Source organism: Aedes aegypti, chromosome 3 (assembly GCF_002204515.2).
Source record: "Aedes aegypti strain LVP_AGWG chromosome 3, AaegL5.0 Primary Assembly, whole genome shotgun sequence".
NCBI lineage: Eukaryota > Metazoa > Arthropoda > Insecta > Diptera > Culicidae > Aedes > Aedes aegypti.
In genome coordinates, this window is record NC_035109.1 from 17975303 (window position 1) to 18002012 (window position 26710).

At 41.2% G+C, this 26710-nt stretch overlaps 1 protein-coding gene across 6 annotated transcripts in view; it reads left to right on the top strand.

The window, feature by feature from the left end:
- Positions 1–26710, top strand: part of LOC5569395 (homeobox protein cut) — a 564153-nt gene that overhangs the window by 498049 nt on the left and 39394 nt on the right. For 4 of the 6 annotated variants that reach the window (XM_021852179.1, XM_021852180.1, XM_021852182.1 and 1 more), the window contains 3 exons: positions 22309–22490; positions 22946–23067; positions 25325–26476. In XM_021852179.1, the coding sequence (XP_021707871.1) occupies positions 22309–22490; positions 22946–23067; positions 25325–26476 (1456 nt within the window). The remainder of the gene's footprint in view (positions 1–22308; positions 22491–22945; positions 23068–25324; positions 26477–26710) is intronic. The other 2 variants (XM_021852181.1, XM_021852184.1) reach the window with 1 other exon arrangement.

The following is a 26710-nucleotide window of genomic DNA, read 5'->3' on the forward strand; positions in this document are numbered from 1 at the left end:
CCAAAAATCGACTACGGTCACGGTCAACGGCGGAATGGGCGCCAAATTTTATGAATACAAAATGAAATATCCTTTCGAGGTATGCAACGAGATGAATCGAAGAGAGAGAGCGAGGGATTTCCCGGGGCGTAAAAATATCTTGGGGCCAAGTTTTGAAAAACGAATAAAATTATCCTGCTTGAGACGAGCGGAGCTGTGCGTTTCGTAGTTGCTATCATTCGGGACAACAATGTGAGGTAATTAATGCAATTATGGGTTGAAAAGTTCTTCCACCTTTTTCTGGTGGTGACGGCTTCCGGGTTCGAAATCTGGAGGTCTGCAAGTGTGAGACTGAATTTGATTTTAATAAATTTTTGCAGCCACTTTTTCTGGCGGGTTTTTCCGACGTCGCTTTTCCAGGTGACGTCTTTTCCGGCGTCGTGTCGAGAGACGCCACTCAAGCATAAATATGAATTTTGATGCGAGCAGAATGGTCTCCGGTCGGTGATGGGTGCAGCGGAGCTTGGAAATCGTCTTGGAACCAGTTGGGGGGCTATCGAATTGAATTCGTATGTGAGTAACCCCCCCATTCATTAAACATTCATAAAATTTTATCGTTCCCATTTGCCACCTTCTCAACGTCGACGACGTCTTCGAATTGCAGACACTTGAGATTAGGCAACCGAACGAACAGCCCTTTTCATCAGCCATTCAATCGAATTCAATAAATTAATTCAAGAGTATGTGATGTATCTGTTATAATTTATTAATAGAATTATTAAGTGACTCAAACTCGAACTCGAACTCTCTCTCCATCTGAAAGGCGGCGGCAGCCTCTTGTGCTGCCATCATCCGTTGCATGGAAGTAGTTCGTTACGGTTTGGCCCCAGCCCCCTGCTCCATCCCGCCAAAAACTAGATAAGATTGGGAATGTGTGTAATTTCTCACTCGGATCTCCCCGCGCCGCCGTTTGCGTTCCATACCACGCTTCTGTCTATAGTGTGCTGCCACTCGATGAGTTTATTGAAAGCCAGGAAATACTTCCGCTCCGTCGATTCTGAGTTGAATTTTCGGCTTCCCGCCCAGGGCACTCAAAACGGAGTGGCGAATGCATTTCTATGTAAGTTTGTAATCAGTTGATTTTCTGTCTTCGGTCATGTTAAATGTCAAAATGTGTTGGCCACACTGTGTACACAAAACAACTTGTTTATTTATCTATATTAAAAAAAAACTGGAAAAACTGTTAATAAGAAGTATAAATTGTATTCAATTCTTATATGCATCAAGCATTGATGCCCAATCAAAAATCATTACCCCATTTCGCTCACATTTGTGTGAAATTATGTACTCATTTGACTTGTGAGCTGTGTTGTGGGAAACTCAAATTCTCATAACTCAGGATTGAAATTGTTTATGCGGGAGTTGTCAATCGCGCAACTCAGCAGTCAAAACATCATAGATGAGTTGGCTCATTTGTTTGACTCATTGTCTTATATTTCCACAATTTACTGACACAAAACAATGATTATTTGTTAGTCTGGTAGAATTATAGTAATCCTTTCTAATGTAAACACAAACATTTGTATAGTAATACATTTATTGAACTTTTCGGTAATCGAATCCGCATGTTTATTAAATTAATTAACTTATTACGCGTGGTAAAGATGGATAAATTATGGGTGAAATTATGAAAAAAAAATCCACGTGTTCGGCTGGGATTTGAACCCAGGACTCTTGTATGCTAGACTACCTCTTTACCATGGTTGCTTAGTTGGTAAAGCGCTCGTCTAGCATACAAAAGTCCTGGGTACAAATCCCAGCCGAGCACGAGGATTTTTTTCATACTTTCAGCCATAACAAACATATGGTTTACACGAGCTTTTGACAGGCTTAATGGCTGAATCATTGTTTGCACGAATTTTTCAGATAACTAATGAGTTTGCTCTCGCGAGAGAGCTCATTGATTGTGATTTGAGTTTGAATCTGAGAAAAACTGCTCGTGAGGTACTCGTATTGAAATACCGTAACACGGTGTATTTTATAAAGCGAGTAGCTTTGATACTGCCGGTCCCACAACTTACTCAATGAAGTAACAGAATGTTTGGTAATCATTAGTATGACACTTCATGTCAGAGCAATAGCTCGTTGGAATCGATAGCATTGGAAGCTTTGCATTCAAATTTTAAACTTTGTTTTTTTTTCGTTTTTGAAACGTATACAAACAACCTGTTTTAGGATCACTGTATGATGAAATTTCAAATCATCATCAGATATTTTCTTACAACGTTAAACGTCTAAAGGTATGAAGTGTTTCTCAAGCTAACGGGTCATGAGCTGCCGTTCTACGCCAACATGTCCCATGTTCTATGTAAAACTTGTGGATCGGGGGATAAATACGCGTAGAACGACAGTGAATAAATTATTTTCCACTTCAAGGGGGGAAGGTAAGCTTGACAACCCAAGAAACCAACAAGCACTTTAATTCGCCCTTTTGGCCTTATAGTGCTATTATACAGCTGACAAGCTTTTTATTGGCCGTAGTATAATAGCTCTATAAGACCAAAAAGGTGAATTTGCGGGCTAGTGGTTAGTTGAGAATCAATTCCAAAATTTTTGGAGGCTTCATACAAGAAACGTATCAATAGGGAGTCAAACAAGTTGAAATTTAGGGTGAGATAATTGGTGTACCATCCCTAATTGATTATTCAGAATGTGACGCAAGCTGTAAGGTATTCATTGGGACAAGGCGTCCCAAAATTACTCTTTTACGTAATATCGGAGAGTATATGCCTCTCTGGTAGGGACGTTCCGATACTTCCGATATATCGGAGTATCGATATTTTGCTTTCGATATTCGATATTTTGGTATCGATATTTCATATTCAATATATCGGTGGTATCGATATTTTCTTCCGATATATCGTACATTAATATAAGGAAAACAATTGTAGGGTTTTCTTCATGCATAATTCAATTTATGTACCGTAAATTCGGGTAAAATTGATCATCATGTTACACAACTTTATTCTTACTAATAGAGCACCAAAATCAATAAATCTTGTAGTGAATAAACGTTGTTTGTCTTAATTATTGTCGAATTGTATGTTGTGACGTTGTTTCTGTTAAAAAATGTTTATTTCTATGGAAATAATGTAAAAATGTAAAATCGTGTTCGGGCGGGTATTCGAAGACTTCCATAAACTTCTAGTTCTAAAAAAGGATTTGAACACGGTACCATTCTCAAAGCTTGTGAGTTTGAAAATATATATCCCCAAAACAGATTTAATAATCAATTTCTACCAAATCGTCGAATTGTATGTTTGTTGAAATAATTGAATTTCTGTTAGATGTTTGAAAATTCCTTTGTAAATTGCCTACATTTAGGCGTTTTCTGCTGTATTTTGCAGCTTAATTATTTAAAATTTTCATAAATATTCATTTGTTAAGAATTGAGAAAGTATATTCGGATTCAGTGAGCTCAAATTAAGAAAGTTGAGTAGTTTTTCAATAATATATAATATATAATAATAATTATTGTATTGATAAGTGATCAATTTCAGCCCAAAATGGGATTACCCCGATTTTTAATTTTAGAGATAATTTTTAACATTAAAATCACATTTGTTAGAAAATTTCGGTACATGATCCAATAAGACTCACCATCGTACTCGTTTTCCTGCATAATGTTTTTTGGCATAGACAGCAGTATAGAAAACAGATCAGAAAAACCATCAAAAATTATCAATCTCACCCGAAATTATGGTATTTAAAAAAGTAGTTACCATTCGAATTGTACTCTAATGTATCTTATCAGAAGATGTTTATGTCAAAACACCAATAATCTTGAGTATTCAAAGATTTTTTTTTTCGAATCTTAGAAAACTAAACGGCAGGTCTCTAAGCGATTTAGGAATTTTGCTTTATATAGATATATCATACGATATTCCGATATATCGATATTTTGATTCAATGTATCGGCGGTATCGATACTTTGATTCGATAATCGCATCGAATCAAATATCGATACTTTGCAATAAAGGAACGTCCCTACTCTCTGGTTTCCCTCTTATGAAGATAATGTTAACAAATGTAGAGTTTCTCATTAGACTTTTAGATTGACTTCAGGAATTGTCTGCATTATATACTTATTATTTTTCTCAATGAAGGTAATACTTCAATACAGTATCTGTCCGATTTTGGCAATCCAGCTTTTTACGCTAGCTTGCTATAATTTGTGAATCACCCCCTGCTGACATTTCTTGCATACACTATAATGTTTTATAGCTTAATCAAAGCAAGCTTTGTGGTTAAGTTTCAATGTTGTCAATGTATTTGTTGTGAAAATTATGCACTCGTGTTTTCCGTCAATCGTTATCAATTCTTCTACGCTTTTTCCTTAGTTTTAGGTCAATAATCGAGAAATTTAAAAGTTCGATGTACGTATAAGCTCCCAGTATGCCGATTGCCCTAGTATGCCACTCAAAAGCAAAAAGTAATAATTTTAAAAACAAACCCAATATTAAACTAAACTTATGTGTATAATATTGATGCACGCCTTTCTTAATCGATAAATTAAAGCGAAATATGGCATAAATGTTTTCTTCACCTTCGCTTAAGTCGTAAACCACGTTTACCCATACGATTAAACCAGGTTTAAGGTCTAAGCGGTGGTGAAGAAACCGCTTATAAGAGATTTCTATTCCTATTCCACCATAAATTTTTGCTTTGCCCACAGTTTTTGTGCCTACCGAGCTCAATCCTCCAATTTTTTCAATAATGATAACAAACTTTATAAAAGTTTCGCTTCAATGATTACGTATTAACAAACGATATCTGTTTTGGAGAAAACTACAAGGGCCACAGAAAGGGCTGTATCTATATTCCAGGGATTACTAACGTAGTGCCAGTGATATGTCATATGTTAGAAGGCGAACGAATAAAAACAAGGCATTCTTTCAATTGGCCACTTAAAATCATATAAATGAAGCGTTATTAAATTAAGTATAGTCAAGTTATTGAGACAAATTCAAATAAATTCTGAAATAAGGTGGCATCCACAAATTACGTAACAAAATAAAGTGGCATCCACAAATTACGTAACGCTCTAGGGAGAGGGGAGAGTAGGCTCAAGCGTTACGGCTCATACAAACAAATTGAAATTTTTCATACAAAAAGCGTTACAGAGGGAAGGTCAAGAATTTCTAATGTTAGTGCTACGTAATAAATGGACGCTGCCTAAGTGAAAACTCTCGACACTTGAATCAATAATCGCAAATAATAGCCTACTAAGACTGAACTATAAAAATTTTAGGCAAGAAATGTCAAAATTGAATCACCCCCTTTTGTTTTATAGCTAGCGTAAAACGCAGAAAAACATGTATGTTAGTTTAGTTCGTTAATTTTAACCTTTCCCTAGCACAGGACGTGGCAGCTCAACTGCGAATGCCAAAATCCCGTACGACATAAAGACCAGCGCTACCAAATAGTTTTCGCTATTGTACAAATCAAGATTATATTTGAAACTAGTGGTCCCGGCAAACTTCGTCTTGCCATTAAGTAGGCTGTTGAAAAACGCTTTTGGTCGTCCCATATAAAATGACAGTTTCGTTCGCGGTCGTTTTTTCAACTTTCCCGGTGAATATCCTGGGATTTTTATACACACGAACACGTCGGAACCCTTGACAAACAAAACTGAGAAAGAATCATTCAAATCCGTTGACCCGTTCGTAAGCCATTTCGTGACATACAAACACCATTCCATTTTTATTTATATAGATTATCAATATTTTCAAAATTAACATCATTTCAGGTATTCTGCTCACTGTTAAGTATCCTTAATATTTGAACATTGCAGGGACACGTGACATAACTTGAAATATGAGAAGGTTGAACACAAAAACTTTTCGTGACAATATTGTTCAAACTTTCTGTAAAACTCTAGTTGGTTAACAAGCAACACGGCCGAGCTAGCAACAAAGTGTCCGGTTGCAATCCTACTCAATTTTGACCTGGCACGTCTCATCTTAGACCGTATGAAATGAGAATGATCTTTTTGAAGTGCATTTTTCCAACACACTTCATCAGCAAAAAAAATAGAAAGTCAATCTTCAAAATATATTCTAATCGAACCGTATAACCTTTTGGTAATTAATGTCAAAATCTATCAATTTATGAAAATCGTTTTCTGCAGTGTGTCATAAATGTTGTCAAAATCGAACCGTTTTCTATTGCCAAAATCGAACCTATGAAACCATTGGTTTTCGAAAAATTAGAAGCCAAAAAATGCAGTCCCCGAATTCAACTTTTAAGGTTTTAGGATTAAAAGTTGTTCAAACAAAAAGCGACTTTATCTATACTTTCTTTCTCTATCTATAAATTTAAATGTTTTTTTTTCGAGTTCATCAGTTAGTTAGTTAGTTAGTTAGGGGCTGTCCATTAATTACGTAAGGGTTTATGGGGGGAGGGGGGTTCTGAGATTTCTTACGCGCCGTACAATTTATTTTTGATTTTCATACAAAAAATCTTACCATGGGGGGAGGGGGTTTGAAAAACCCCGAAATTTGTCTTACGTAATTAATGGACCGCCCCTTAGTTAGTTAGATAGCTTGCACGCGTTCTGAGTGCTTTTCAATGGCCCAAACTGACGAGTTCGTGTTTTCGCGTCACCGGAGTGGTTTTTTGAGCTATGAATATACTAATAAACAAGTGCTGGATGATCGATTTATTTTAAAAGTACCGTTCTTTTATCATGACAAGTAAAATATTATTTGAATTGATTTAATGATAAATGAACAGTTCGTCGTTATAAGTGTCGACATAATCTCTTGTACATGTTTCACATAACATTAAAGGTATAAGGCTTTACTTTCACCTGATTTTTTTTTTATTTAAAAAAAAATATATCGATATTAATGGCTAAACAAAACAAAAACTAATATCCATTCAGTTATATAATTTTATACAAATACTTATAATTTTATACAAATACTTATAATTTTATTTTTTTTTTTTTTTTTTTCTATCTTTATTAACGAGATTTTTAGCCCTAGGCTAGTTCATCTCGGGACCAACGGCTTTACTTCCCTTCCGAAGGAAGTCGTCACTGAAATTTTTTGTGACTATTTCGGGGATGGGATTCGATCCCAGGTCCTCGGCGTGAGAGGCGTGTGTTCTAATCACTACACCAGGTCCGTCCCCAATACTAATAATGTTACTCATAACGATTTACGTCATGTTCATTTCAACTGAGAACATTTTTCTAATAAATAAATTCTAATCCACGTTCTGCATTAATTCAATCCAGTTTCAACAGCAGTAATGTCAAATAATAGATTGATTGTGTATTTTTATGTGTTTACACAGCCATCATCAAAGTTGCTGCACAAATGAAAATCGAATTGAATGAAAATCTAGTTTATCTGGCAAATGTTGCATTGCCCACCACTGTTGGTCATGTCAACATCTCCAAACATTGCGTCAAGTTTTGTATTTTCCCCTTTATTTAACTTTTACGGAGGATTTTGACAAATTTTATTCTCTGCGGACACGTCGGGATCCTGGAAGAATGCAATACTGATAGAATTACAAAAATACGTTTCAGAACGAACTAACTCGTGAGATACAAACACCATTTCAATTTTATTTATTCAGAAAGATAGATGATATAGCCGTTTAAAATTAATTGTTACGCTGCAATCGATAACTAAGATACCAGTACTTTTTTTAAACATAAAAAAGTAAGACGGGATGCAGAAGTAATCAGATTTCCTTCCAAAATCTTTCAAAGTTACGACGTTGTATGGTACCATTAAAATTGAAATTCACACTGAATAAATTGAAGATTTAGCAGACAGTGCTTAATTGAGGTAGCTTCTGGCAACACTGTCTGGAAATCCTTAACTTTGCCGATAGTCAGCAGAAATTGCTAAACAATACTCGATGAACTTTTTCAAATGACCTATCTAACGTCGTGACAATGTTTCCTCTCTGGTTCTCCGATTGTGACAGTGCAATACTACATGCAATAATCGTTCAGCCAATTTTTGAGTAATTCAGCACTCTCTATTTCAATTATGCAAAAATTAGGGAATAAATGGAAATTTTAAATTATTTCTTTTTGAAACAAAACACCAAAGTATGCCATCATTCTTCATTATATTTCTAGAAAATTTGGTACTTGAGATACTGAAGCAAAACAGCAACTTAATCGTTTGGAGTTATATGAATCGATTTAGATAGTGTCTGGCAACACTGTTTGCTCAAATACGACAAAGGCTTAATTTTGCTGATAGACAGCATAAATTGCTCAACTATTTAGCCATCTTTACTGCAATTCAGCAGTATTTATTAACAAACTTGAAAGAAGGCGTAGGCATATTTAAAAAAAACGTAGGCAAATTTTACACTCTTCTTCAGGGTGTATGTCAACCCATGTAAGTAGTGCAGCCTTCCGAAAATCGAACACTCCATAAGACGACGATGACGACGACGTCTCCCAGCTTTCTTCTGCGAGCGTGAGGGAGCCCCTTCGACTTCGACTTCGGAACATTCAAAGATAACACACAATAAAATTGAATATTAATTGAATGATAAATAATATTCCAATTGCTAGCTGCTGCTGGTGCTACGTTTGTCCAGAATTTGAATTTCAATACCCCAGCTTGAGAACCGAACTGTAAGAGCCGTTTGAGACGGTGGTCGGTTCGAATCGGAATGAATTACTAAACCAATTTTGAGAAATATATGCAGCCCTGTCTGCCGTCCTGTATGTGTGTTTCGCAAAAGACCCCACCGACCGACTTTCAGACAGAGTCTGTGAATTTGTCTTTCCGTAACACTACTGTCTGCGCATTTGACTGCAGATGAGCGATCCCCATTCATACAGAGCGTTTCTGCCATCTCGCTGCAGCAGCAGCAGCACCGTATGGAATTGAATACTAAATTGATCGTTTCCTTATTTCGATAACTTGTTATATATTATTACACATATAAATTATGAGTAACAGCAGCAACCAGCACAGTGGTGTCAGACGGAGAGAGAGCTGCATCACAGCCTTTTGGATTGGGGGTGGTTTGGGGGGGTCCCACAACCATCATCGTCGTCGTCGTTATGATCTCAGTGAGATACAGTGTAACGGAGTTGGATATGCGTTGCACACACTCACTCATGCTCCCCCGCTCCTCACCCAGCATATGAGGAGATTATCATTCAGCTTGAATTGGTTCAGCACACAAACACTTGGTGGTGGGAAAATGCATTTATGTAAATTCAATGCTCCCCGCCACCACCCATTCCACCCACCGACTGACTCTGACTCGATTGCTGGTTTGTTGTGTTGGATTGGATGGTTTCGAAGCGGAGAGATGGGGTCGTGATGGCATTGTTAGGGTTGTTTGATTTCATCTGATGGATGGCTGGCCGGTAACTAGAGTATGCGAGGAATTGTTCAATCGGTTTCAATTGAAATATGGGGGATTATTGGGTTGGAGGGGGTTTTTACCCGCGGGCGTAGTCATCGCCGCGTAAGTCGTTGGAATCAATTTTCCCGATTTTTTGTGAAATTTATGTGAGAACTTCTGTGGAGTTTCATTGATTGGATTTGCGGTGAGAAACGGGCTTCGATGGAGCTGCCAAACGGATCTTCGTGAGATGATCGAATGACAAAAAGGTTGAATAGTAAGGAAAAGGAGGAATAAAATGTTAAATATCTTTAAATAGGTAGGGAAATTTTCATACTAATCAAATGATTTTCGAACTCTTGTCTTTCGAACTTTTGTCTTTTGACTTTTTGTTTTACGATTTTCTACCTTTCGACGCCTCTTGTCTTCCGATCTATTGCCATTCAACCTTTTGTCCCTGAGCCCCGTCGAACAAGTAATAAAGAATCTATCACTATAGATAGACAAAACGCCAATAGGACAAAACGTTAAAATGTCAATGGATCGAAGAATAAAAACAACCTGTTTTTCAAGAAAGGAGAATATACCACGAAACAAATAATTTTCGACCTAATGTCCTTTTGACGTTTTGTCTTCCGAAATGTTGTCCTTTCATTTTTCTGAAGTTACGTTACGATTGAGATACTTCCACAGTTATTAGCCTTTGCGTCCCTGATCTATTTTTCAAATTTTCGTGGTCTTTCGGCTTTAATTTCCACAATTTTCTAGCCGATTTCAATACAATTTTGAAACAACAGTATTCAAGTTCCTGGGTCCGTACTAAGAATCCAAATTGGTCAGACGGTTCCGGATTTATACGGATGTCTCGTTGGACCTGTTCGAAGGTCATTTGAGACAGCAATCATCAGATTGATGTCCTTCTCCAGGATCCAGAATCGACTTCAGAACATCTCAGTAGTACTTGTAATTGACCATATGTTGCATGAAATTATTCTGTTTGCATCGTATTACACTCCCGGCGAAAACACTTGAAGATCGTTTTGTCGCTTAATCTGGATTGCAATCATCGGATTGACGTCCTTTTCTAGAGTTCCAGAATCGCTACTAGGATATTTCAGAAGTACTTTTAGATGACCCTATGTTGCATACAGTTGCTCACTATGCACTGTATTATACTTCCGTTGTAAAATCATGAAGATTGATGTGTTTATGGTGATGAAATTGTGATCCCCAATTGATGCCCCAGGACCCTGTTCCAGGGTATCCAGAACCGGCCACAATGGTTTCAAGTGAGTTTAAAGAGTCGGAATATACTAATGGTTTATTATTCAGCGTTAGTAATATTTTTGTTTGATCCGTGCCAAATAATTGTATAGATGTCTCGAATAACCTTCGGGCAGACCCCATGGGACATTCGTATGAATCTGGAACCACAACCGTTCGACTTAGGTTCCCAGAACAGGTCATGAAATTGGAATAGTGTTGTTGTTGTATGAAAAATTTAATTGAAATCGGATGAAAATATTAGAAAACTGAGCCTGAAGATCACAAAAATTTAAAAGCGATAAATTGGTCAGAGACGCAAGGGTTAACTGAGAGCTTTGACAGAAGTTGGAGCTCAAATAGCCAGCTGTAGCAGTAAACGTGCAGTTATATAGCAAGACCATGCTGTAGGTCGTGGGTTCGAATCCCATCGGTCATAGATCTTTTCGGTTTCAAAATTTTCTCGTTTTCCAAGGCTTTGTGCTTGCCAAAAAAATGGTGTATTGGCAAATACAAAACGTCATAAGAACATAAGATCAAAGCAGAAGGAACAGAGGTTCGAAATTTTTTTTCTGAAGAAGGGAGGATTTCCCACGAAGAAAACCACTTTCGACCTTTTGTCTTTTCGAAGCTTTGTCATTCACTGTTCACTTTTCAGTTCCTGAATTCGCCACCCACATTGTTTTTATATGAATGGTGGCGAATCAGGAATACCATGGCGAAACAAATAGCAAAGTAGCAAAACTTTCAAGGAAAATTATTTTTTTCTTATATTTTCTGAGCAAATTTTGAGATTTCTAAAAATCTTTCCGTATCATCTTGAAGCAATTCAACGAATACTCAACGATTGGCAACCATATGATTCGTAACACGGTTCATAATCCGGAGTAGTAAATACTAATACATGACGAATACCGGTACACCTACCCTATTCGTGTAGAAATGCAGGACCCGGCTTGGATGAGCTTTGTATCCATGGTTTTAAATGAAGTATTCTGAGATTTTTCTTGCTAGATTACATAAGAAAATGTTTGAAGATTTGCTAGGAGAAATTCAAAGTTTTTCGTTCAAACTACACAGAAAGTAGAGATTTTCGCCTGAAATAGTTGAAATATCCCAAAAAAATCTTCCCAGTAATTATCACCAGAAAATGCTCTGAGAGTTCAGCTGAAATGTTTTATCATTAATTAAGTTGAAAATTCCTACACATAGCTTTGGCCATTTTGATCGCAATTCAGGATGTTCTCTACTAAAGAGTCTTTAGCAATTCCTGAAGGAATTCTATTAGAAAAATATTGTTGGCCAGAGTTTCGTGTAGTAAAACTGATATAATATCCTTATTTAGGAATTGATTTACGATTTTCACCGACAAACTCTTAATTTCCTTAGGAATTCCCTTAAGAATTGCCTTAGGAGTATCTCTTCAGATTTCGCTCCAGGATACTTTCCTCAATCTTTGCTTAAATTTTTTCTGGTGATTCTTCCACAGATTCTACTAAATTATGTAATTTCCCAAAAGTTCCTTCAGCGATTCCGAGAATGTTGCAAAGATTACAATCCCTTAGAAATGCCTCCCAGAAATTGAAGAGTTCTTTTAAAATTTCCTATATAAATTGTTTGAATATACCTACAGACGATCATCCAGTTCTCCTTCCAGAATATGCTTCAAGAAATGTTCCAATTTCTGTGAAATTTTCATGCATGTGGAAAATCCTGCAGATACTTCCGAAATTTCCTGCAACACTCGGGATTCCCCTAAAAAGTTCTGCGGTGATTTCTCTGTGAAATTGTTCAGAAATTTTACCAGTACATGTGTGTTTTCCGAAATTCATCCATCAGATACTGAAGGAGTTTTTCAAAATATTACACCAGGTAGATAACCAAGATGTTGTCAAAGGTTATCTTTAGAGATTATTGCAATATTTTTTCTAAAACAAGAATCAATTTTTACATAAATGCCTCCAAGGGTTATTTTGCGAATTCTCAACAATGTCCTGTGCGAATTTGCAAAACAACCCTAAAGATCTCACTCCAGTAAATTTTGCTTTAAATTTTACGGAGGATACTTCCAGGAGTTTCGTATAGTTGCTTTTCCAGGGAACTAATTCGTTTTCGCGCCACCGGAGTGAAATGTATGTTTTTGAGTTCCACATTTTGCTGGACAGTGCTTTGCGAAGGCCTTAGCCTAATAATTCGTTTTCGCGCAACTGGTGAGCCCGTTCCATGCTTGTAATAATACAAATTTGAAAGTTAAGATAACGTACCTATTTTATTCATGTTTCGAAATTGCCGAAATTTTCGACTATCAAAATGTCAACGCACTGTTAGATAACTTATCAAATTGAAGCTATATGGATCACATTACTTACCAAGGTTAATCCTGATCATGTAGCTTTTGAACCCTCCCACTAGCAAAACTCCTCCCTGTGAAAACAGTAGAGCTTGAGCTTGAGCTTGATTGGCCACCCGTGGTTGCTACTCCAGTATCGCCAGATCAGCTGCACTTACACAAGGAACCAACCGAATGACTGCTTGGGACTCACAGACACCATCTCAGTGTATAAGCGCTGGTGATCTTCTATTTTTAGGCAACAATGCCACGTCAGAATGCACACTAATGTAGGAAAGGGGAGGAATTGATGATGCATTGAACTGGCTCCCACGTAGACCGTATATTCCACTGCGTCTACGCCAGTTCATGCGGGAGGGGTTGGGGGAAAGGCATGGTAGAGAGGTTTGCTATTTGGTTAGCAGACTGCCTAAGTATCAGGCGTAAGGAAAGGCATGCTATAATGATGATAGAGTGAAGCGTAGGGAAACGGTTTGTTTGTCCGTTTGCTATGAACGAGTAGGGTGTGAGTGTGATAGATTGAGAGTGGAAGATAGAAGCAAGTGAAAGATACAACTACAAAGTACGAGGAAAGGGACGGGCCTGGGATTGAACCCATGACCTTTTGCATATAAAGCAGAAGCGGTAGCCATTAGATCACCAACCCCGTCGTCCTCCCTGTGAAAAACAATAGGAGTACGATCATTGTACTCATGCATTGATGAATTGTACGAGCATGAGTTTATGCTAAAGCTTTAAACGTTCTCAAAGAAACTCTTTGGAGTTCCTTCAGACATTCCTTCTAGAATTGTTCTACCGATTCCTTCAGTTATTCAGCCAATAATCCAGAAATGGCTCTTTAGATTATTCGAGATTTCTTGGATGTGATGGATGTGATGGATCCCTAGAAGGATCTCAAGAAGAGAATTAGAGCTTGAAGAATACCTTTCAAGATTCATTGCATTATTAAAATTCTTGATTAGAAATTAAAGAGTTCTATGAGAGTTCAAACTTTAATGTTTTGTATAAATTCTGTTAGATTCCACCAAAATCTTGGTAGGGTGCAGAGCTATTTGGGCACTTCTATGATTCACTTTGGCCATGGGGGTTTTTCTCGGCCGAATTGTCAGAAACTTTGCAATAAGAAGCACTTTAATACGACGCATATTTTGGCAATATATGAGCTCAGTAGCTTTCAAACTACCCCACTGCCGAAGTGAATCAATTACCGACATTCATTGAAAACATTTCCCAAGATTCGGCTTATCATTTCTCAAAATGTCGTCGTGATTGTGGTGAGGAATGAAAATAGAAACGGTTTGTTTGGGAATTTGCTTAACGTGTGCTCCTCACTATACATTTTACGTTTTGTCATAGTTTTATAATTGACTTGAAACTGAACATTGGTCTTTAAAACTGTAATAAAACCTGCTAAGCATTTGATCATAATATAGAACTTGAAGTCCTTGTTTGGGAAGCATTGTGTATGGAAATTGAACACAGCATGCCTTTGCGATGATAGTTACCGTCTTCATTTCAATCGTTATGAAAAGCTTTTGGCATAAATTGCCTAAATCAAAATTAAACTTCAAGCTGCATTCTGTTTTCGATATTTGGATAAAAGAAATCTATAAATCGAATAATTTGTATCACTCAATTGCAACCGTCTCAAGCTTAGAACTATTACCCCTCGGCAGAGGAGAATGTCGTAAAAATCAAATGAAGCAAATGAGCGAAAAAATCGCTGCCATAAATTTAGCCGACAACTGAATTTAATTAGCCGCCTCCTTCTTAGCTTTATACTCCTACTCACAAGAAAAAAATCTCAATCTCCTCTCATTCACTCAATTTCCCATTAAAATACTCTCTCGCGTGTCCCCATAGCCGCCCCCGTCAATCCGTGTCGATCGAAACCTGCAATGAAGTGTCCCCAGAAGGCAGCCCCCCGTCCCCCTCTTGCAATCACTTTCGATAATCATCTCTAATCCAATAATCATTATCTTGCGAAATTGGACTTGCTCCCCCGTACATCTTCCGCACCGTACCAAACCCGGGGACATAAACTTCCGAAGCGGTCACGCTTGGTCCCCGTACGTTTCCGTCCGGATCCGGACTGTCTTTGGACCGATTTAAAAAATCGCTCAAGCTTGACATTGAGATTTGCTTGGAACGATACTTTTTTTTTTGCTGTCGCTCCTTCCGGTCATCCCCTCCTTCCTGGCCGCATATCGCCTTCGGATTGGCTACTTAATTCACCATCAAAGCTATTCAATTAATTCCCTCTCCACGAGAACCAGCGCAAGGATCCGAACGTGTGTAGGGTGTAATCCCAATTACCGCCCACCCCCGCTCATAGAAAAGGACGGGTGACGCGAAACGGTCAATGGAGTGGTGCATGATTCAATCGAATTAACTTTTTATCGTCCTGCTTCGGTGGCCTTCCCACTTCAGGTCGGTCCTTGGAGGGTGTGGACTGGGCAAGAGGATCCTCATTATTTACACTCCTTGACGCGACCCGACTTTCTTCTCAAATTTCCTTTCCGTCTTGGTTGGCGAGCGCCTGCAAGGTAGGCACCACGGAAGTCACACCGCAGTAGGCGTCGACGGCGTCGTTGAAAACCAAAGCGGAATGTAAACACGGCTCCTTCCCGCGCGTGGCGTACTTTGATGGACGTCAGTTCGGAAGCAAAAAGAAAAATCGACCTATCAGTTTCCCTATCCGCAAAAGGGGGACTCCGGAAGGCGAAACGATAATAATGATATTAAGAGTGTCTTTAATTGTTTAATTTGGGCAACGGAGCGGTAAAACGATGTTGACGGCGATGGCGCAAAAAAAAATCCTAGGCCGACGCCGAGGCATTATCGCTTTTCAATTAATATTCAAATTTTATGTCTTGGGGGTGGGCGATGAACATTTTTAACGGGGTGGAACACGATCACATTCGGACGATTGATAATCGGCAGAGCAAATTTGGAAGACGGGAAAACGATAATAAATTTCAAACTATTTGACATGAAGATGGCGCTGCTAACGGTGATCACTATCACAAACTTCAAATATCAGATCAAATATCTGACCGGATCGGTTGATGTTTCAAATAAACTCTGTTTCATTCAGATAAGAATGTTGAGCTTTCTCAACCTATCAGCTTTTTTTGCATGGATAAAATAATGTCCCCTAGTCCCCGGTTCATCCCCAGTCGAACCGACTATGAGATAGCCCTAGCCCACCCACTCTTCTGGTCCTTATTGAAGGGTTTGTCGAAGTATCCCCAAAACTCTCCACTAATTTGATTACGATTTATGGGGAAACGACCAGTGAACCCTACAAATGTTTTCACTTATCTCCGCACCTAGAACTTGACAAAACCTATTATGACAGCGATGCACAGAAGCGGTGTCGGGAAAAAGAGACACCCTTTTAATCACCCTTATCTTCGTCGGGATTCTCGGTAATCGCCGTCGAATAATTTTCATATCACTTAACGGATCCCTTTTGCTGCCTTCAACAGGGGAAGACAACAAGAAAAATCGCTATTATCTATTTTCATTCACCGATGTCGTCTATAAATCCATTACGGAAATGCATTTCAATAATGAGTCCTCTCCAGCAGCCGCGGCAGCATCAGCCATTATCAGGCGGAACCGAAAGCGAAAGCCACAAAGCATTTTCGCTAATGGAACCGGTTCGAGAAGGGGGCGAAGGAGCCGAGCGGTGGGAGGCAATTTTTCACCGATCTTGATATGACACAATGACGAATCTAAGATATTATCTCCAGGCGAGCGCGCGGATGCCACGATAACCGGGAGCATGGATGATGGGTGTGCGCGTGTGAAGCGCGTTGCATACCTTGCAGGCGAAACGGCCGTCTAGATGGCGTCCCGGAGAACCCTTCATACGGGCATACATTTATGCTCGATAATGTAACTTGTGCGATGTAAAAACATCGGTCCTCGTAAAACAACCGCGCGGAGAAAAGGGTTGTTCCATTCTGCCTTTTTTCCGCGCTGGAGTGTTTGGACACACAAAAGAAATACTCGTTCGTCGCCGCGTTCGCTCGGTTGTCATTGGCTCCCTCTTTCTAATGATTATTACTTATATATTTTCCACTCGTTTTTTTTTTTTTGATCCCAAACCGAATCCCACTAAAAAGGTCCTGTTTGCATGTGTTCTTTTTTGTTTCCCACTTGGACCGAACACGAAAAAAGATGATATATATTCGCCGTATCATATTCCGTCCTCACTCCGCAAAAAAATCCGTTGGGCGCGTAGGGCGCCATCGTCCGTTCCGAAAAGGATTACACTTTCAGGCAATCCACGGCCAATGCTCGACCCCACACCGATTGACAGATTGACGCTCGGAGAATTACTTAAATCGAGATTTCTGGCGAAAGCGTGGATGTCGGCGGAGATGACGACGCCGAAGGAAGTCCGCTTCGCTCGCCCACTTCCGGATCCTTCCGAGAGGGGGACAGGAGGGGTTCGGTCGTAAAAAAGCGATTTCCAGCGGTGTGAACATTCCCTTCCTACGCTGGTCTTTCTTGCTTTATCTTTCATTCAAATCATGTCGATTCCGGCGGTGTCCATAAGAACGCGCCCGGACAGACTCCCGAACAGTTGTGGGGACCGGATTTTACGCGATGTTCGGATTATGATACTCACACTAGATTTGTTTTGAACTCAGTAGAACGATATGAATATCGCTTGTCGAAATTTGATGGGAATGGGAAAAATCGAAACCAAAACGGAACGAGAACAAATATGAAATTGTAACATACATTTTGAGTCATAATGTTTCAATGAACACGGCGTCGATTTATTATGATGGAGTGACTTTAAAGTGTTGGACGGAAAAGCGCACCTTGGTGGAAGGAAGACTTGGAATATCTGGCAAACTTCCGTAAAAATTGAGAAAATTATCTGAAATTTCGTTCCTGTAATTTTCCGCAATATTTGAAAGGACAATCCTGAAGTAGTTCGCCGAACAATTCTAGAGGGGATCTGCACTTCATGAGCGATTTATATTTCTGAAAACAAAGTTGGCAGCACTTCCACGAAAAATCAAGCGAACAATATGAAGTTACTAGAGGGCTTCCCTAAAGAAATCATCGTGATAAATTGTAATGGAAATTTTGAAGGAATTGATAGGGTATTGATGAAGTCATTTTTGCAGAAGTTCACCAAACATCTCCTAGTGAATACAAACAATGATTCTTCGGTGGAACCTTACAGGTATTCGTGGCAGAAATTCGTTAGAATGATTGGAAGAGTAAATAATCGTTTTTCTTTAGGATTCTTGATAATCTTTACATTATTCCGGAATTCTAATCTAGATTTGTCTCCAAATATCCTTTTTCAGCCCGATTGAAATTTCGTACATTTCTAATGTTATCTTGAATTTGAAACTGTTTAACAGGCAGTTGATGTTTGACATTAGGAATGTGGCAACATCTGGCAACTCTGGAAGTTTGCTCGAATCAAAGTTTGACAGTTTGCAAATAATGAATGAGGGATAGGACACTTTCTCCTCCATATTTACTTCGATTTTCGCAATAATATTCGCCACTCACCAGGCCATTGTCGCAACCCGATCAGGCTAACGATGGGCAAACAAAAATCACCGAAAATCGATATTAATTACCGAATCCGATTTTGGCGAATCCCGCCGAAGACGAGCCACCTTGAACATGACAAATGATGACAGAACCAAACGTGGCTGGTCTTTTTGTAAAGGAGGGGGCCCGGTCCCCATTTATTTCGATTATGCTGCCGCGGGAACAGAGCCCCCATGCGAAATGTCAATTTTTCATTATTTGTCAAATGAATGCTGCTTACTAAGCGACGCGGCGTCTCCCAGTGCCTGTAACTTTTGATGAATCATTGAGAGTTGCTGAAACGGCGCTCGTCGTCGTCGTCGAGGGGCGAGAGCGAACCAAATATTGACTAATTTATGATCCGGGTCGAATGTAAACACGTGAACGGATGGTCAGTCAGAGCCGAAAGGACAACGAACGTTGGCGTCGATTTATTTTCATTACTACTCGCTCCCAAAGCTCGGGACAAAGCTGAAGAACTGATGGACACAGGATTCCTTTTAGTTCCGACTTTGACGGTTACGTAACGAAAGGCGCGCGCGTTTGCTGAGGTTTCTAATCCAGATCAACTCGGAAAAAGTGTTTGCACCCACGAGTGTGGAGTTTGGGGGATAGGACACTGCCAGTGTCTTTCCTTCCAGCAGCAACACAGTATTGGCCATAATTCATAAGCCGAGAGCAAGCGGCAAGGGCCATGTGTTGCGAGTCGTCTCCGGCGAAAAAATAATCCTTTTTCTGAAGGGATTTTGCCCTGGGCTGCCGGCTTGGTCGTTCCAATTCCGGTGTCATGTTCTCGGTCGGTCACCGCGCCACACTACCGTCATCTGACGGCGGACGGATGGCAACAACGACCAGCAACGCCTAGATGTATGTAAATAGATATAAATTTTATAAATATACACCGCTGAAGCCAGGGTTGAGAGGCTTCGAGAGATATTACTTGATGAGTCTTGATGTTTTTTTGTTCGTTGGCACACATAGGGCAGATGCTGGTTCTGGCCTGGCAAGGACATCTCCTGCCCGAAAAAGCGAGGAGCCAAAAATGATATATACCTCTTAGTATTACCATTTCAAATCAGTCGACCGTTACTTTCTGTTTCATGTGCTCGGTCGCTCTTTTTCCCGGCGCGTACAATGATGTCTGCAGCAGCCAGCATCATCAAGATTATCTATCACATTATTCTCGAATTCGTGGTTACCTCTTCCTCTCAAGCTGTCGGCTCGAGTTTGACTCGAAACGACAACCACTCATCCTTCCAAACCAAGGACAAACGATGACTATGACTATGACGACGATGGAAAACTCGAGCACCGCCATCAGCGTCAAACGAGCGCGACGACCATCAGCGGGAAAAATATTGAAAAATATTATTTATTTGTATATTTACAACTTGGTAATGTAATTGCGTTCGAATGCCGGAAGAGTAGGTCCCCGCACTCGTATCCTTCTTTATTGATCTGCACCGGTGGATAAAAAAAGCCATGCCCGTAATTAAAAGCAGAGACAGCACTTGAAACTTTGCCACCACTTGAATTTTAACGATTTGTCCCATTCATCGAAGCAAGCCAGGGAAATGACGAACGCGAGCAGTCATAATTTCCTATCCCTCGTGTTACCACTCAACCATCAATCTATTGAAATTGATACACTCATTAACGGTGCCAGCCGGATGCTCCCGGGCTCTTGGCTCGGTGTCATTAGCCTGATTAATTCCGCTGCACGACGCCGTTCCTTGCCAACAGAGAAAAAAAATTGAAATTTATTCACATTTTACGCCCCACGGGTTTCGTTATCGATGCACAAGATTCCTCGCGATCAAACGCCTGAATGTTTGCACTCACACTACACACATCCTTTGGATAACGAAAAATGTCCCGAAACCACAATAAAAGTCTGTGTCTTTTCCCTTTTTTTTTACTCCTGTGTCCTGTACACATTTCGAACAATAAAAATATGGCACAAGAGCGCGACTACTGTCAATGCCGCCGTTGTCCATTGAGAGCATTTTTGTGGCTTAGATCCCTTCCCACGATCCACGCAAATATTTTAGCGAGAACAAACACACAAAAAACCCCGGACCGAAAAAAATAATCTATACCCTATTTATGAATATATGTAGATTCCACGCAGCTACCGGGCAGCTATCCCGAGAGCTATTATTGTAAGTATCCTACCCCCCTTCCTGATCCACGGTCGTCCACTTTTCGTCATAACAAAAGAAGGGGTAGGAATCCGAAACGATCGCCGAAATTGAAAAATTATGTCCTTTTTCTTTATGCCTGCTCTGATGGTCTCTGCCTCAGCAGGAACCATTATTGCGGTCGTCATTAGCTCCACGCGGTCAGTGTCCGACCCCTCACCACTCTCGCACCGAAAACCCTGCCACTGTGCTTTTTTTCGCGATGATTACTATTATTTCGCTTGTTGTATTCGGAGGGCCCCCGAAAAAAAAAGCCACAGCAGAACACCGTTCCGCACGCTTTTACCATTATTGTCATTTGTCAAACGCAAAAATGTGAAGTTTTGGGTGCTGGGCGCCCAGTAGGAATCGATTTTCCTACCCCTCACACCACCTCCGAGCAAGTAGCATAAAAATCACTCTGCGGGTTGCGACGACCGAAAGTTATTAATAAAATTTGATGAGTTTTCTATGCTTGCCGTGAACAACGAGTTGGAGAATTGTCGAAATTAGTTTCCTTCCCCTCAGCTCACCGTCATCACTCCCAATGATCAATTGTTGCCGCAGAACGAAATACTTTCCTTCTCGGAGCAACTTTCTTCCTCTCTGATTGAGGGCTGTGCTTTGTTTTTGCTTCAATTCGGAGGAATTCAACTGAAAAGTTGACTAAACGGGAAGCAGATTCCTACCCCCCGTCTGCCGAACTCAAGATCAAAATTGGAGATATTAATTTCCCATCGTACATCTTGTGAGAGGTGGTTTCCCCCCTTTAGAGAGGGGAAGGGGGAAATAGTTTGGAAAATTCACTGTCTGAAAATGAGCAAAGATTTAAAAGGAAATTTTCGCCTTGCTCTTGCTCGGTGCCGCATTGCTTCCATCAAGCGAAAGGATTTGCGGTATCGTATTTAGAATTTTGATTTATCGCCTCCGCCTCCCTCCCCGGAGCCGGAAAACATGCGTCGGGAGGAAGGAACGTGAAAATTAATGAAACAGATCAGAATCGAATCGGAGGTGAATTTGTTACTGATGCTTTGCTTTCATTTGCGATGAGTCGTCGGGTTGACGTTCTTCTGTTGAAGGATAGGAAACTAGCAGTTTAGCAGTAGTCAAGTCATTGGACGAAGCGCAGAGTCAGAGGTTGCTGTGTGAGATTTATTTAGCATTCCAGGCATTCGATTGCACGGTCGACGAACGGCAGAAGTATACACGCACACAAGTCAGAACCGTCTGTGATTTGAATTCCAATTTGACAGTTTGTCTAGGGTCGGGGGTGGGGGCTAAGAAATCGACCCGGGCCCGGCGTCTTCGTCAACCGCAAGAAAGTCGCAAATAAACAGACGATTTATATTTATAACTATTTAATAGATTTACAATAAGACGACATGACGGGAAATTAATTAATTTCGAAAACGCTTCTGGGCGTAAATTCAGTGAGAGGGCGGCCTCGTATGTGTAGAGCTGTCAATTCGCTTTCGGTGTGGCGCCAGCTTAGAGAATATGACAGTATGTCAGCGATAATTAATCAAGCTTATAACTGCAACGTTTTGTCCTTTCTCCCGACAGATATCGGCACTGTTTGAGGAAGTGGCTCGTTTGCGGACGGCCATCGCAAACATCCAGGAATCACACAACCTGCAGATCCAGCGGTTAGAGGACCGCCTCGAGGAGAAGCGACAGCACATTGTGCGGTTAGAGTCCCGCATTGAGAAGCAGTCGGATTTCGACGATCTGAAGAAGGAAAACAAGTAAGTATCGATTCTAACCGGAACCTCTTCCTCCTCGTCCTGCCAAGTCTCGCTGCGGAATCCCACTTTTATAGCTGACACGTTTTTGCATCTCATTACAACCCTCGCGTAAATCGCGGCCCAGTCGTGATTCGTGATCCCGAAATTGAGCTACCTTTCCCCAAAATGGGTTTTGTTTTGCCGAAAAACACGTTTTCTGTAAGCAAACATAAGCTCACCCCTGCGAGAGATTTTTTTCGCGTTGTAACCCCTCTCTCTAGCCGAAGCATCCGTACAGATGAACAACGAATATATGCGCGTAAAAATCGCCCCCTCGTCTATCAAAATTCTGTTTTTTTTTTCTCTGCGATTTTCCCTCGCGGCCCTTTATATGTCAGTGGATTCCGTGAAATTGGCAGTAGGTCAGCAATTTCCAACATAAAGCCTAATGTCCTACCCCTTCTTTCCATCCGCAGCATACTTCGATCGGTGGATTTGAGCTCACCGCATGACTCAAAGCAATTCCAGGAACTGCTGCTCGAACGAACCAAAGCCCTGGCGGCTCAAACCGAGGCGATCAAATCGTCCAACTCTGAAGGTAAGCTCCCCGCCAACGCCAACCAATAAATCAATCTGAAAAATGCATCACAATCAGACCATTTTACACTGCTGATAACAAGAACCGGGCGGCAATAAACACGCAACAGTTTGAATGCACTCCGTGAAGGCGACGTCGGTGGCGCCGTCAGTTTTTACAGCCCTCGAAGCGCCACCTCTTCGTACGACGCGCCTAGCAATCGGCAAGTTATTGATCTACTCGCAATATAACAAGTTACTTACCATCCGTGAAATTCCAAACAAACCGTTTAAGTGACTGCTTTTTACGCTGCGCGCTGTTTGTAAACAGACGACGTCGGAGGTCCCCCGTCGCAGTTGGCAGCACTGCTTCGCAGCGGCCAATAAATTTCTTCCAAGCACCTCGTCGGCTCGCCTCGCACTGGAAAGAGGAAACTCGCGCCGTTAGACTTAATTATGTTTACATGTTAATGACGTGTATCTTTCCACACTTTGAGATCGATCCCAAACAGCTGGCGCACACCGCATCTACCGTCGTCTTGGCGTGCATTTTCAGTGTTGCATTTTGTTGCCGCTCGTTCACTCACTAACTCACTCACTCAGAAACTGATTCCAAACTGTTCCCCTCCTCCTCAAACCGTAAACTAGCCGCCGTGATCGCGTTGTGACGGCTCATCAAAGTTTGACAATCGCACACGATTGACCTGATTTTCGGTGTCTTACCCCTCCCACCAGTTGAGCTATTGTTGTTTGCCCTCACTGCTCTTTCGACACACTCTCATCCACATCATCATCAGCCTACCTCTCAAAGCATCGAAAACTGGAGTATCATTTTTATTAGTTTTCAGATTTCCCTTACACAGCCACCCACTGATTTAGACAAAAAAAAACACTCACACTTTGACTAGCGCGCGAGTTTCATTCTCACATTAATAAAAAAAAAACTTTTTTTTAAATTAAACACAGAAAAACTCCCACGCAGTCATCGTCATGATGCAGGCAGCGGCGGCTCCAATAATAATAAAATCAAATTTTACGGGGAGCCGACGATTGTTTGGACGCTTTTGATTCCCCCCAGCCATTACCATTCATCTGAATCGAATTTTCAAAAGCGAACACTCACACAAAAAACTGCATCGGGGATATCAGATTTTCCGCGGAGGCAATCCACGGTGGCAATTTTTAATTAAAATCCAAATTAAAAATCTCTTATCGCCCGGTTTGGATTTTGACGAACCGGCGAACAGCCGGAGTCCTGTCTTCCGAGAGTTTATCGAATTCAAATTACACATTACTTTGAGACCGTTGCAAGTGCATCCAAGCATGCCGAGCGCGTGGGTGCACGATCTCCCCTCAACCAACTCGCATCGACATCTCGTCTTCGATGATGGAATTATTGAAATTTATGGCTTCTGGTATTGTTATTCTACGAGTCGCGCGCTCGCCCGCACAGTCAATTCAGTTCGATATCATGGGAAAATAAACATGTTTTACACAAACACAAACGGTCCCTCCCTACTCGCCCCAGCTTCTCGCTCACTTGCTTTGAGAGTGTAGTTTTTCTTTAGTTTTTCTATGTCGTTGGAACCAGAGAATTTGTTTGCATTAGAGAAGCATGAAGACTCCAAAAGAATCGTTCAACAAGTGAATAGGCCTTTTCGTTCAACGTTTATGTGCACATACACATGGCATGCAATTATTGGGTCTTTTCATGTAACAAATCTGTGTCAAAGCAGCTGATATGAAACGCTTTTGAAAAATCCTATCTATTACATAGGCTTTTTCGCTTTCAAAACAGCATATTATAGGCCTTATCATGTGACAGGTTCTTCTATGCCTTTTTTTTACATCGGTGGATGACCCACACATACACTTAGGGTTCATTCATTTATTTCATAACGCTGAATTTGGCCATTTTGGGCACCCACCCCTTCTAACGCTTTTTGTATGAATGTTATTCAATTTTTGTATGGGCCGTAACATCGCTAGGACACACCCCCTCTAGCGTTGTGAATGGGCCCTTAGCTGCCTTTGCCGTAGAAATGTTTAAGAGCGAAAATATTTTTCTAATGCATTCGAAAGGTGAAGAGGTTTTGGTTTCTCATGAACGACTCTTGGAATGACACTCTCACATAATCCATGAATTGATCGTTATTGTGATTATTCTTATCGATCACACGCTTCTCTAGTGAACACCTTCTCTGCCTGGAACATTGCGGAGCGCTTTTTAATGTGTTCCCCTTTTGTTCTTGCTCTCTTTTGTATCGCCCTCGTTACAGGATCACCATCGAGCGGTCAGCCGAAGCCCGCTTCGTCGCCAGCGACGAGCAGCTGCAGCACCGCTACGAACGTCCCCCATGCTATTAACGCTTGTCACGCTAGTAACGACCCGCCAAACAATAGCACTGCTACCAGCGCCTCTAGCACTTGCAACAATGACAGTCAAAATCTCACCACCACCTGTAGTAGCACTAGTAGTAATGAAATCAACTCGGCTCCGAGCCGACCGGTATCGAGTCCAACTATCGTGCCGCCATCTCCGCAATCGATCCCAGCCGCCCCAACTCCGACTCCAACTCCCACCGGCGGCAACAGTCTTGCTCAGCTCAACTCCTTCCTTTCGCCTGCCTTGGCAAATGTTGAACAGTTTGGTTCGTTTTTGGGTGAAGAAATCGTCAGCACCTGGCGACGTGGTCTGGAGTTACCGCCACCTCCACCGGGCCTGGCCGCTGCAGCCGCAGCCGCTGCCGCCGCCGCAGCTGCCCGCGGTCATCCACAGCTACTAATGAACCATCATCCTCCCACAGATCTGACCCATCACGAGCAGGACAAAGCTAGCTCCCATCATGATAACTCCTCCAGCGCTAGTACACCAATTCTGCAAGACACCTCCCGCCACGAAGAACACATGAACGGCGGAGGCTACACGCCGATGCGAATGTCCAAGAGTCCACTAGAGGACAATAACAACACCTTGGGTCCACTCTCGCACCCAGGTCCTGGCCTAATACAAGGCTTACCCTTCCAATTCCAAGAGCGAGGGCATTTTCGCTTTGCCGAAGATCTACAACTGCCACCGGGGTCGATGGCTGGACGCCTTGGCGATTCGCTCATCCCCAAGGGAGACCCGATGGAGGCCAAGCTACAGGAAATGCTTCGCTACAATATGGACAAGTACGCCAATCAGAATTTAGACACGTTGCACATCTCGCGGCGGGTTCGTGAACTACTCTCCGTACACAACATCGGTCAACGGCTGTTCGCCAAGTACGTGCTCGGCCTGTCACAAGGAACCGTATCCGAACTGCTCTCCAAACCGAAGCCATGGGATAAGCTCACCGAAAAAGGCCGTGACAGTTACCGAAAGATGCACGCCTGGGCGTGCGACGAAAACGCTGTCCTCCTGCTCAAGTCGCTGATCCCGAAAAAAGGTAAGTCATCGTCTTGCCAATCATTTTTCATATTAGGGACCTTCCCCCTTCTTTACATTGTATCCAAACGAAGTCCAGACTTTTGCTCGCGTCATCGTGCCTCGCGGAGAAATTCACTCGACCCGAGCACTGTTATTATATAATTTTTATTATTATCTTCATTAGGAATCGGCCCCCGGGGAACGACCGTCGAAACAATTGCCATTTCCTATCCCTCCCAAAAAAAAACCCGCA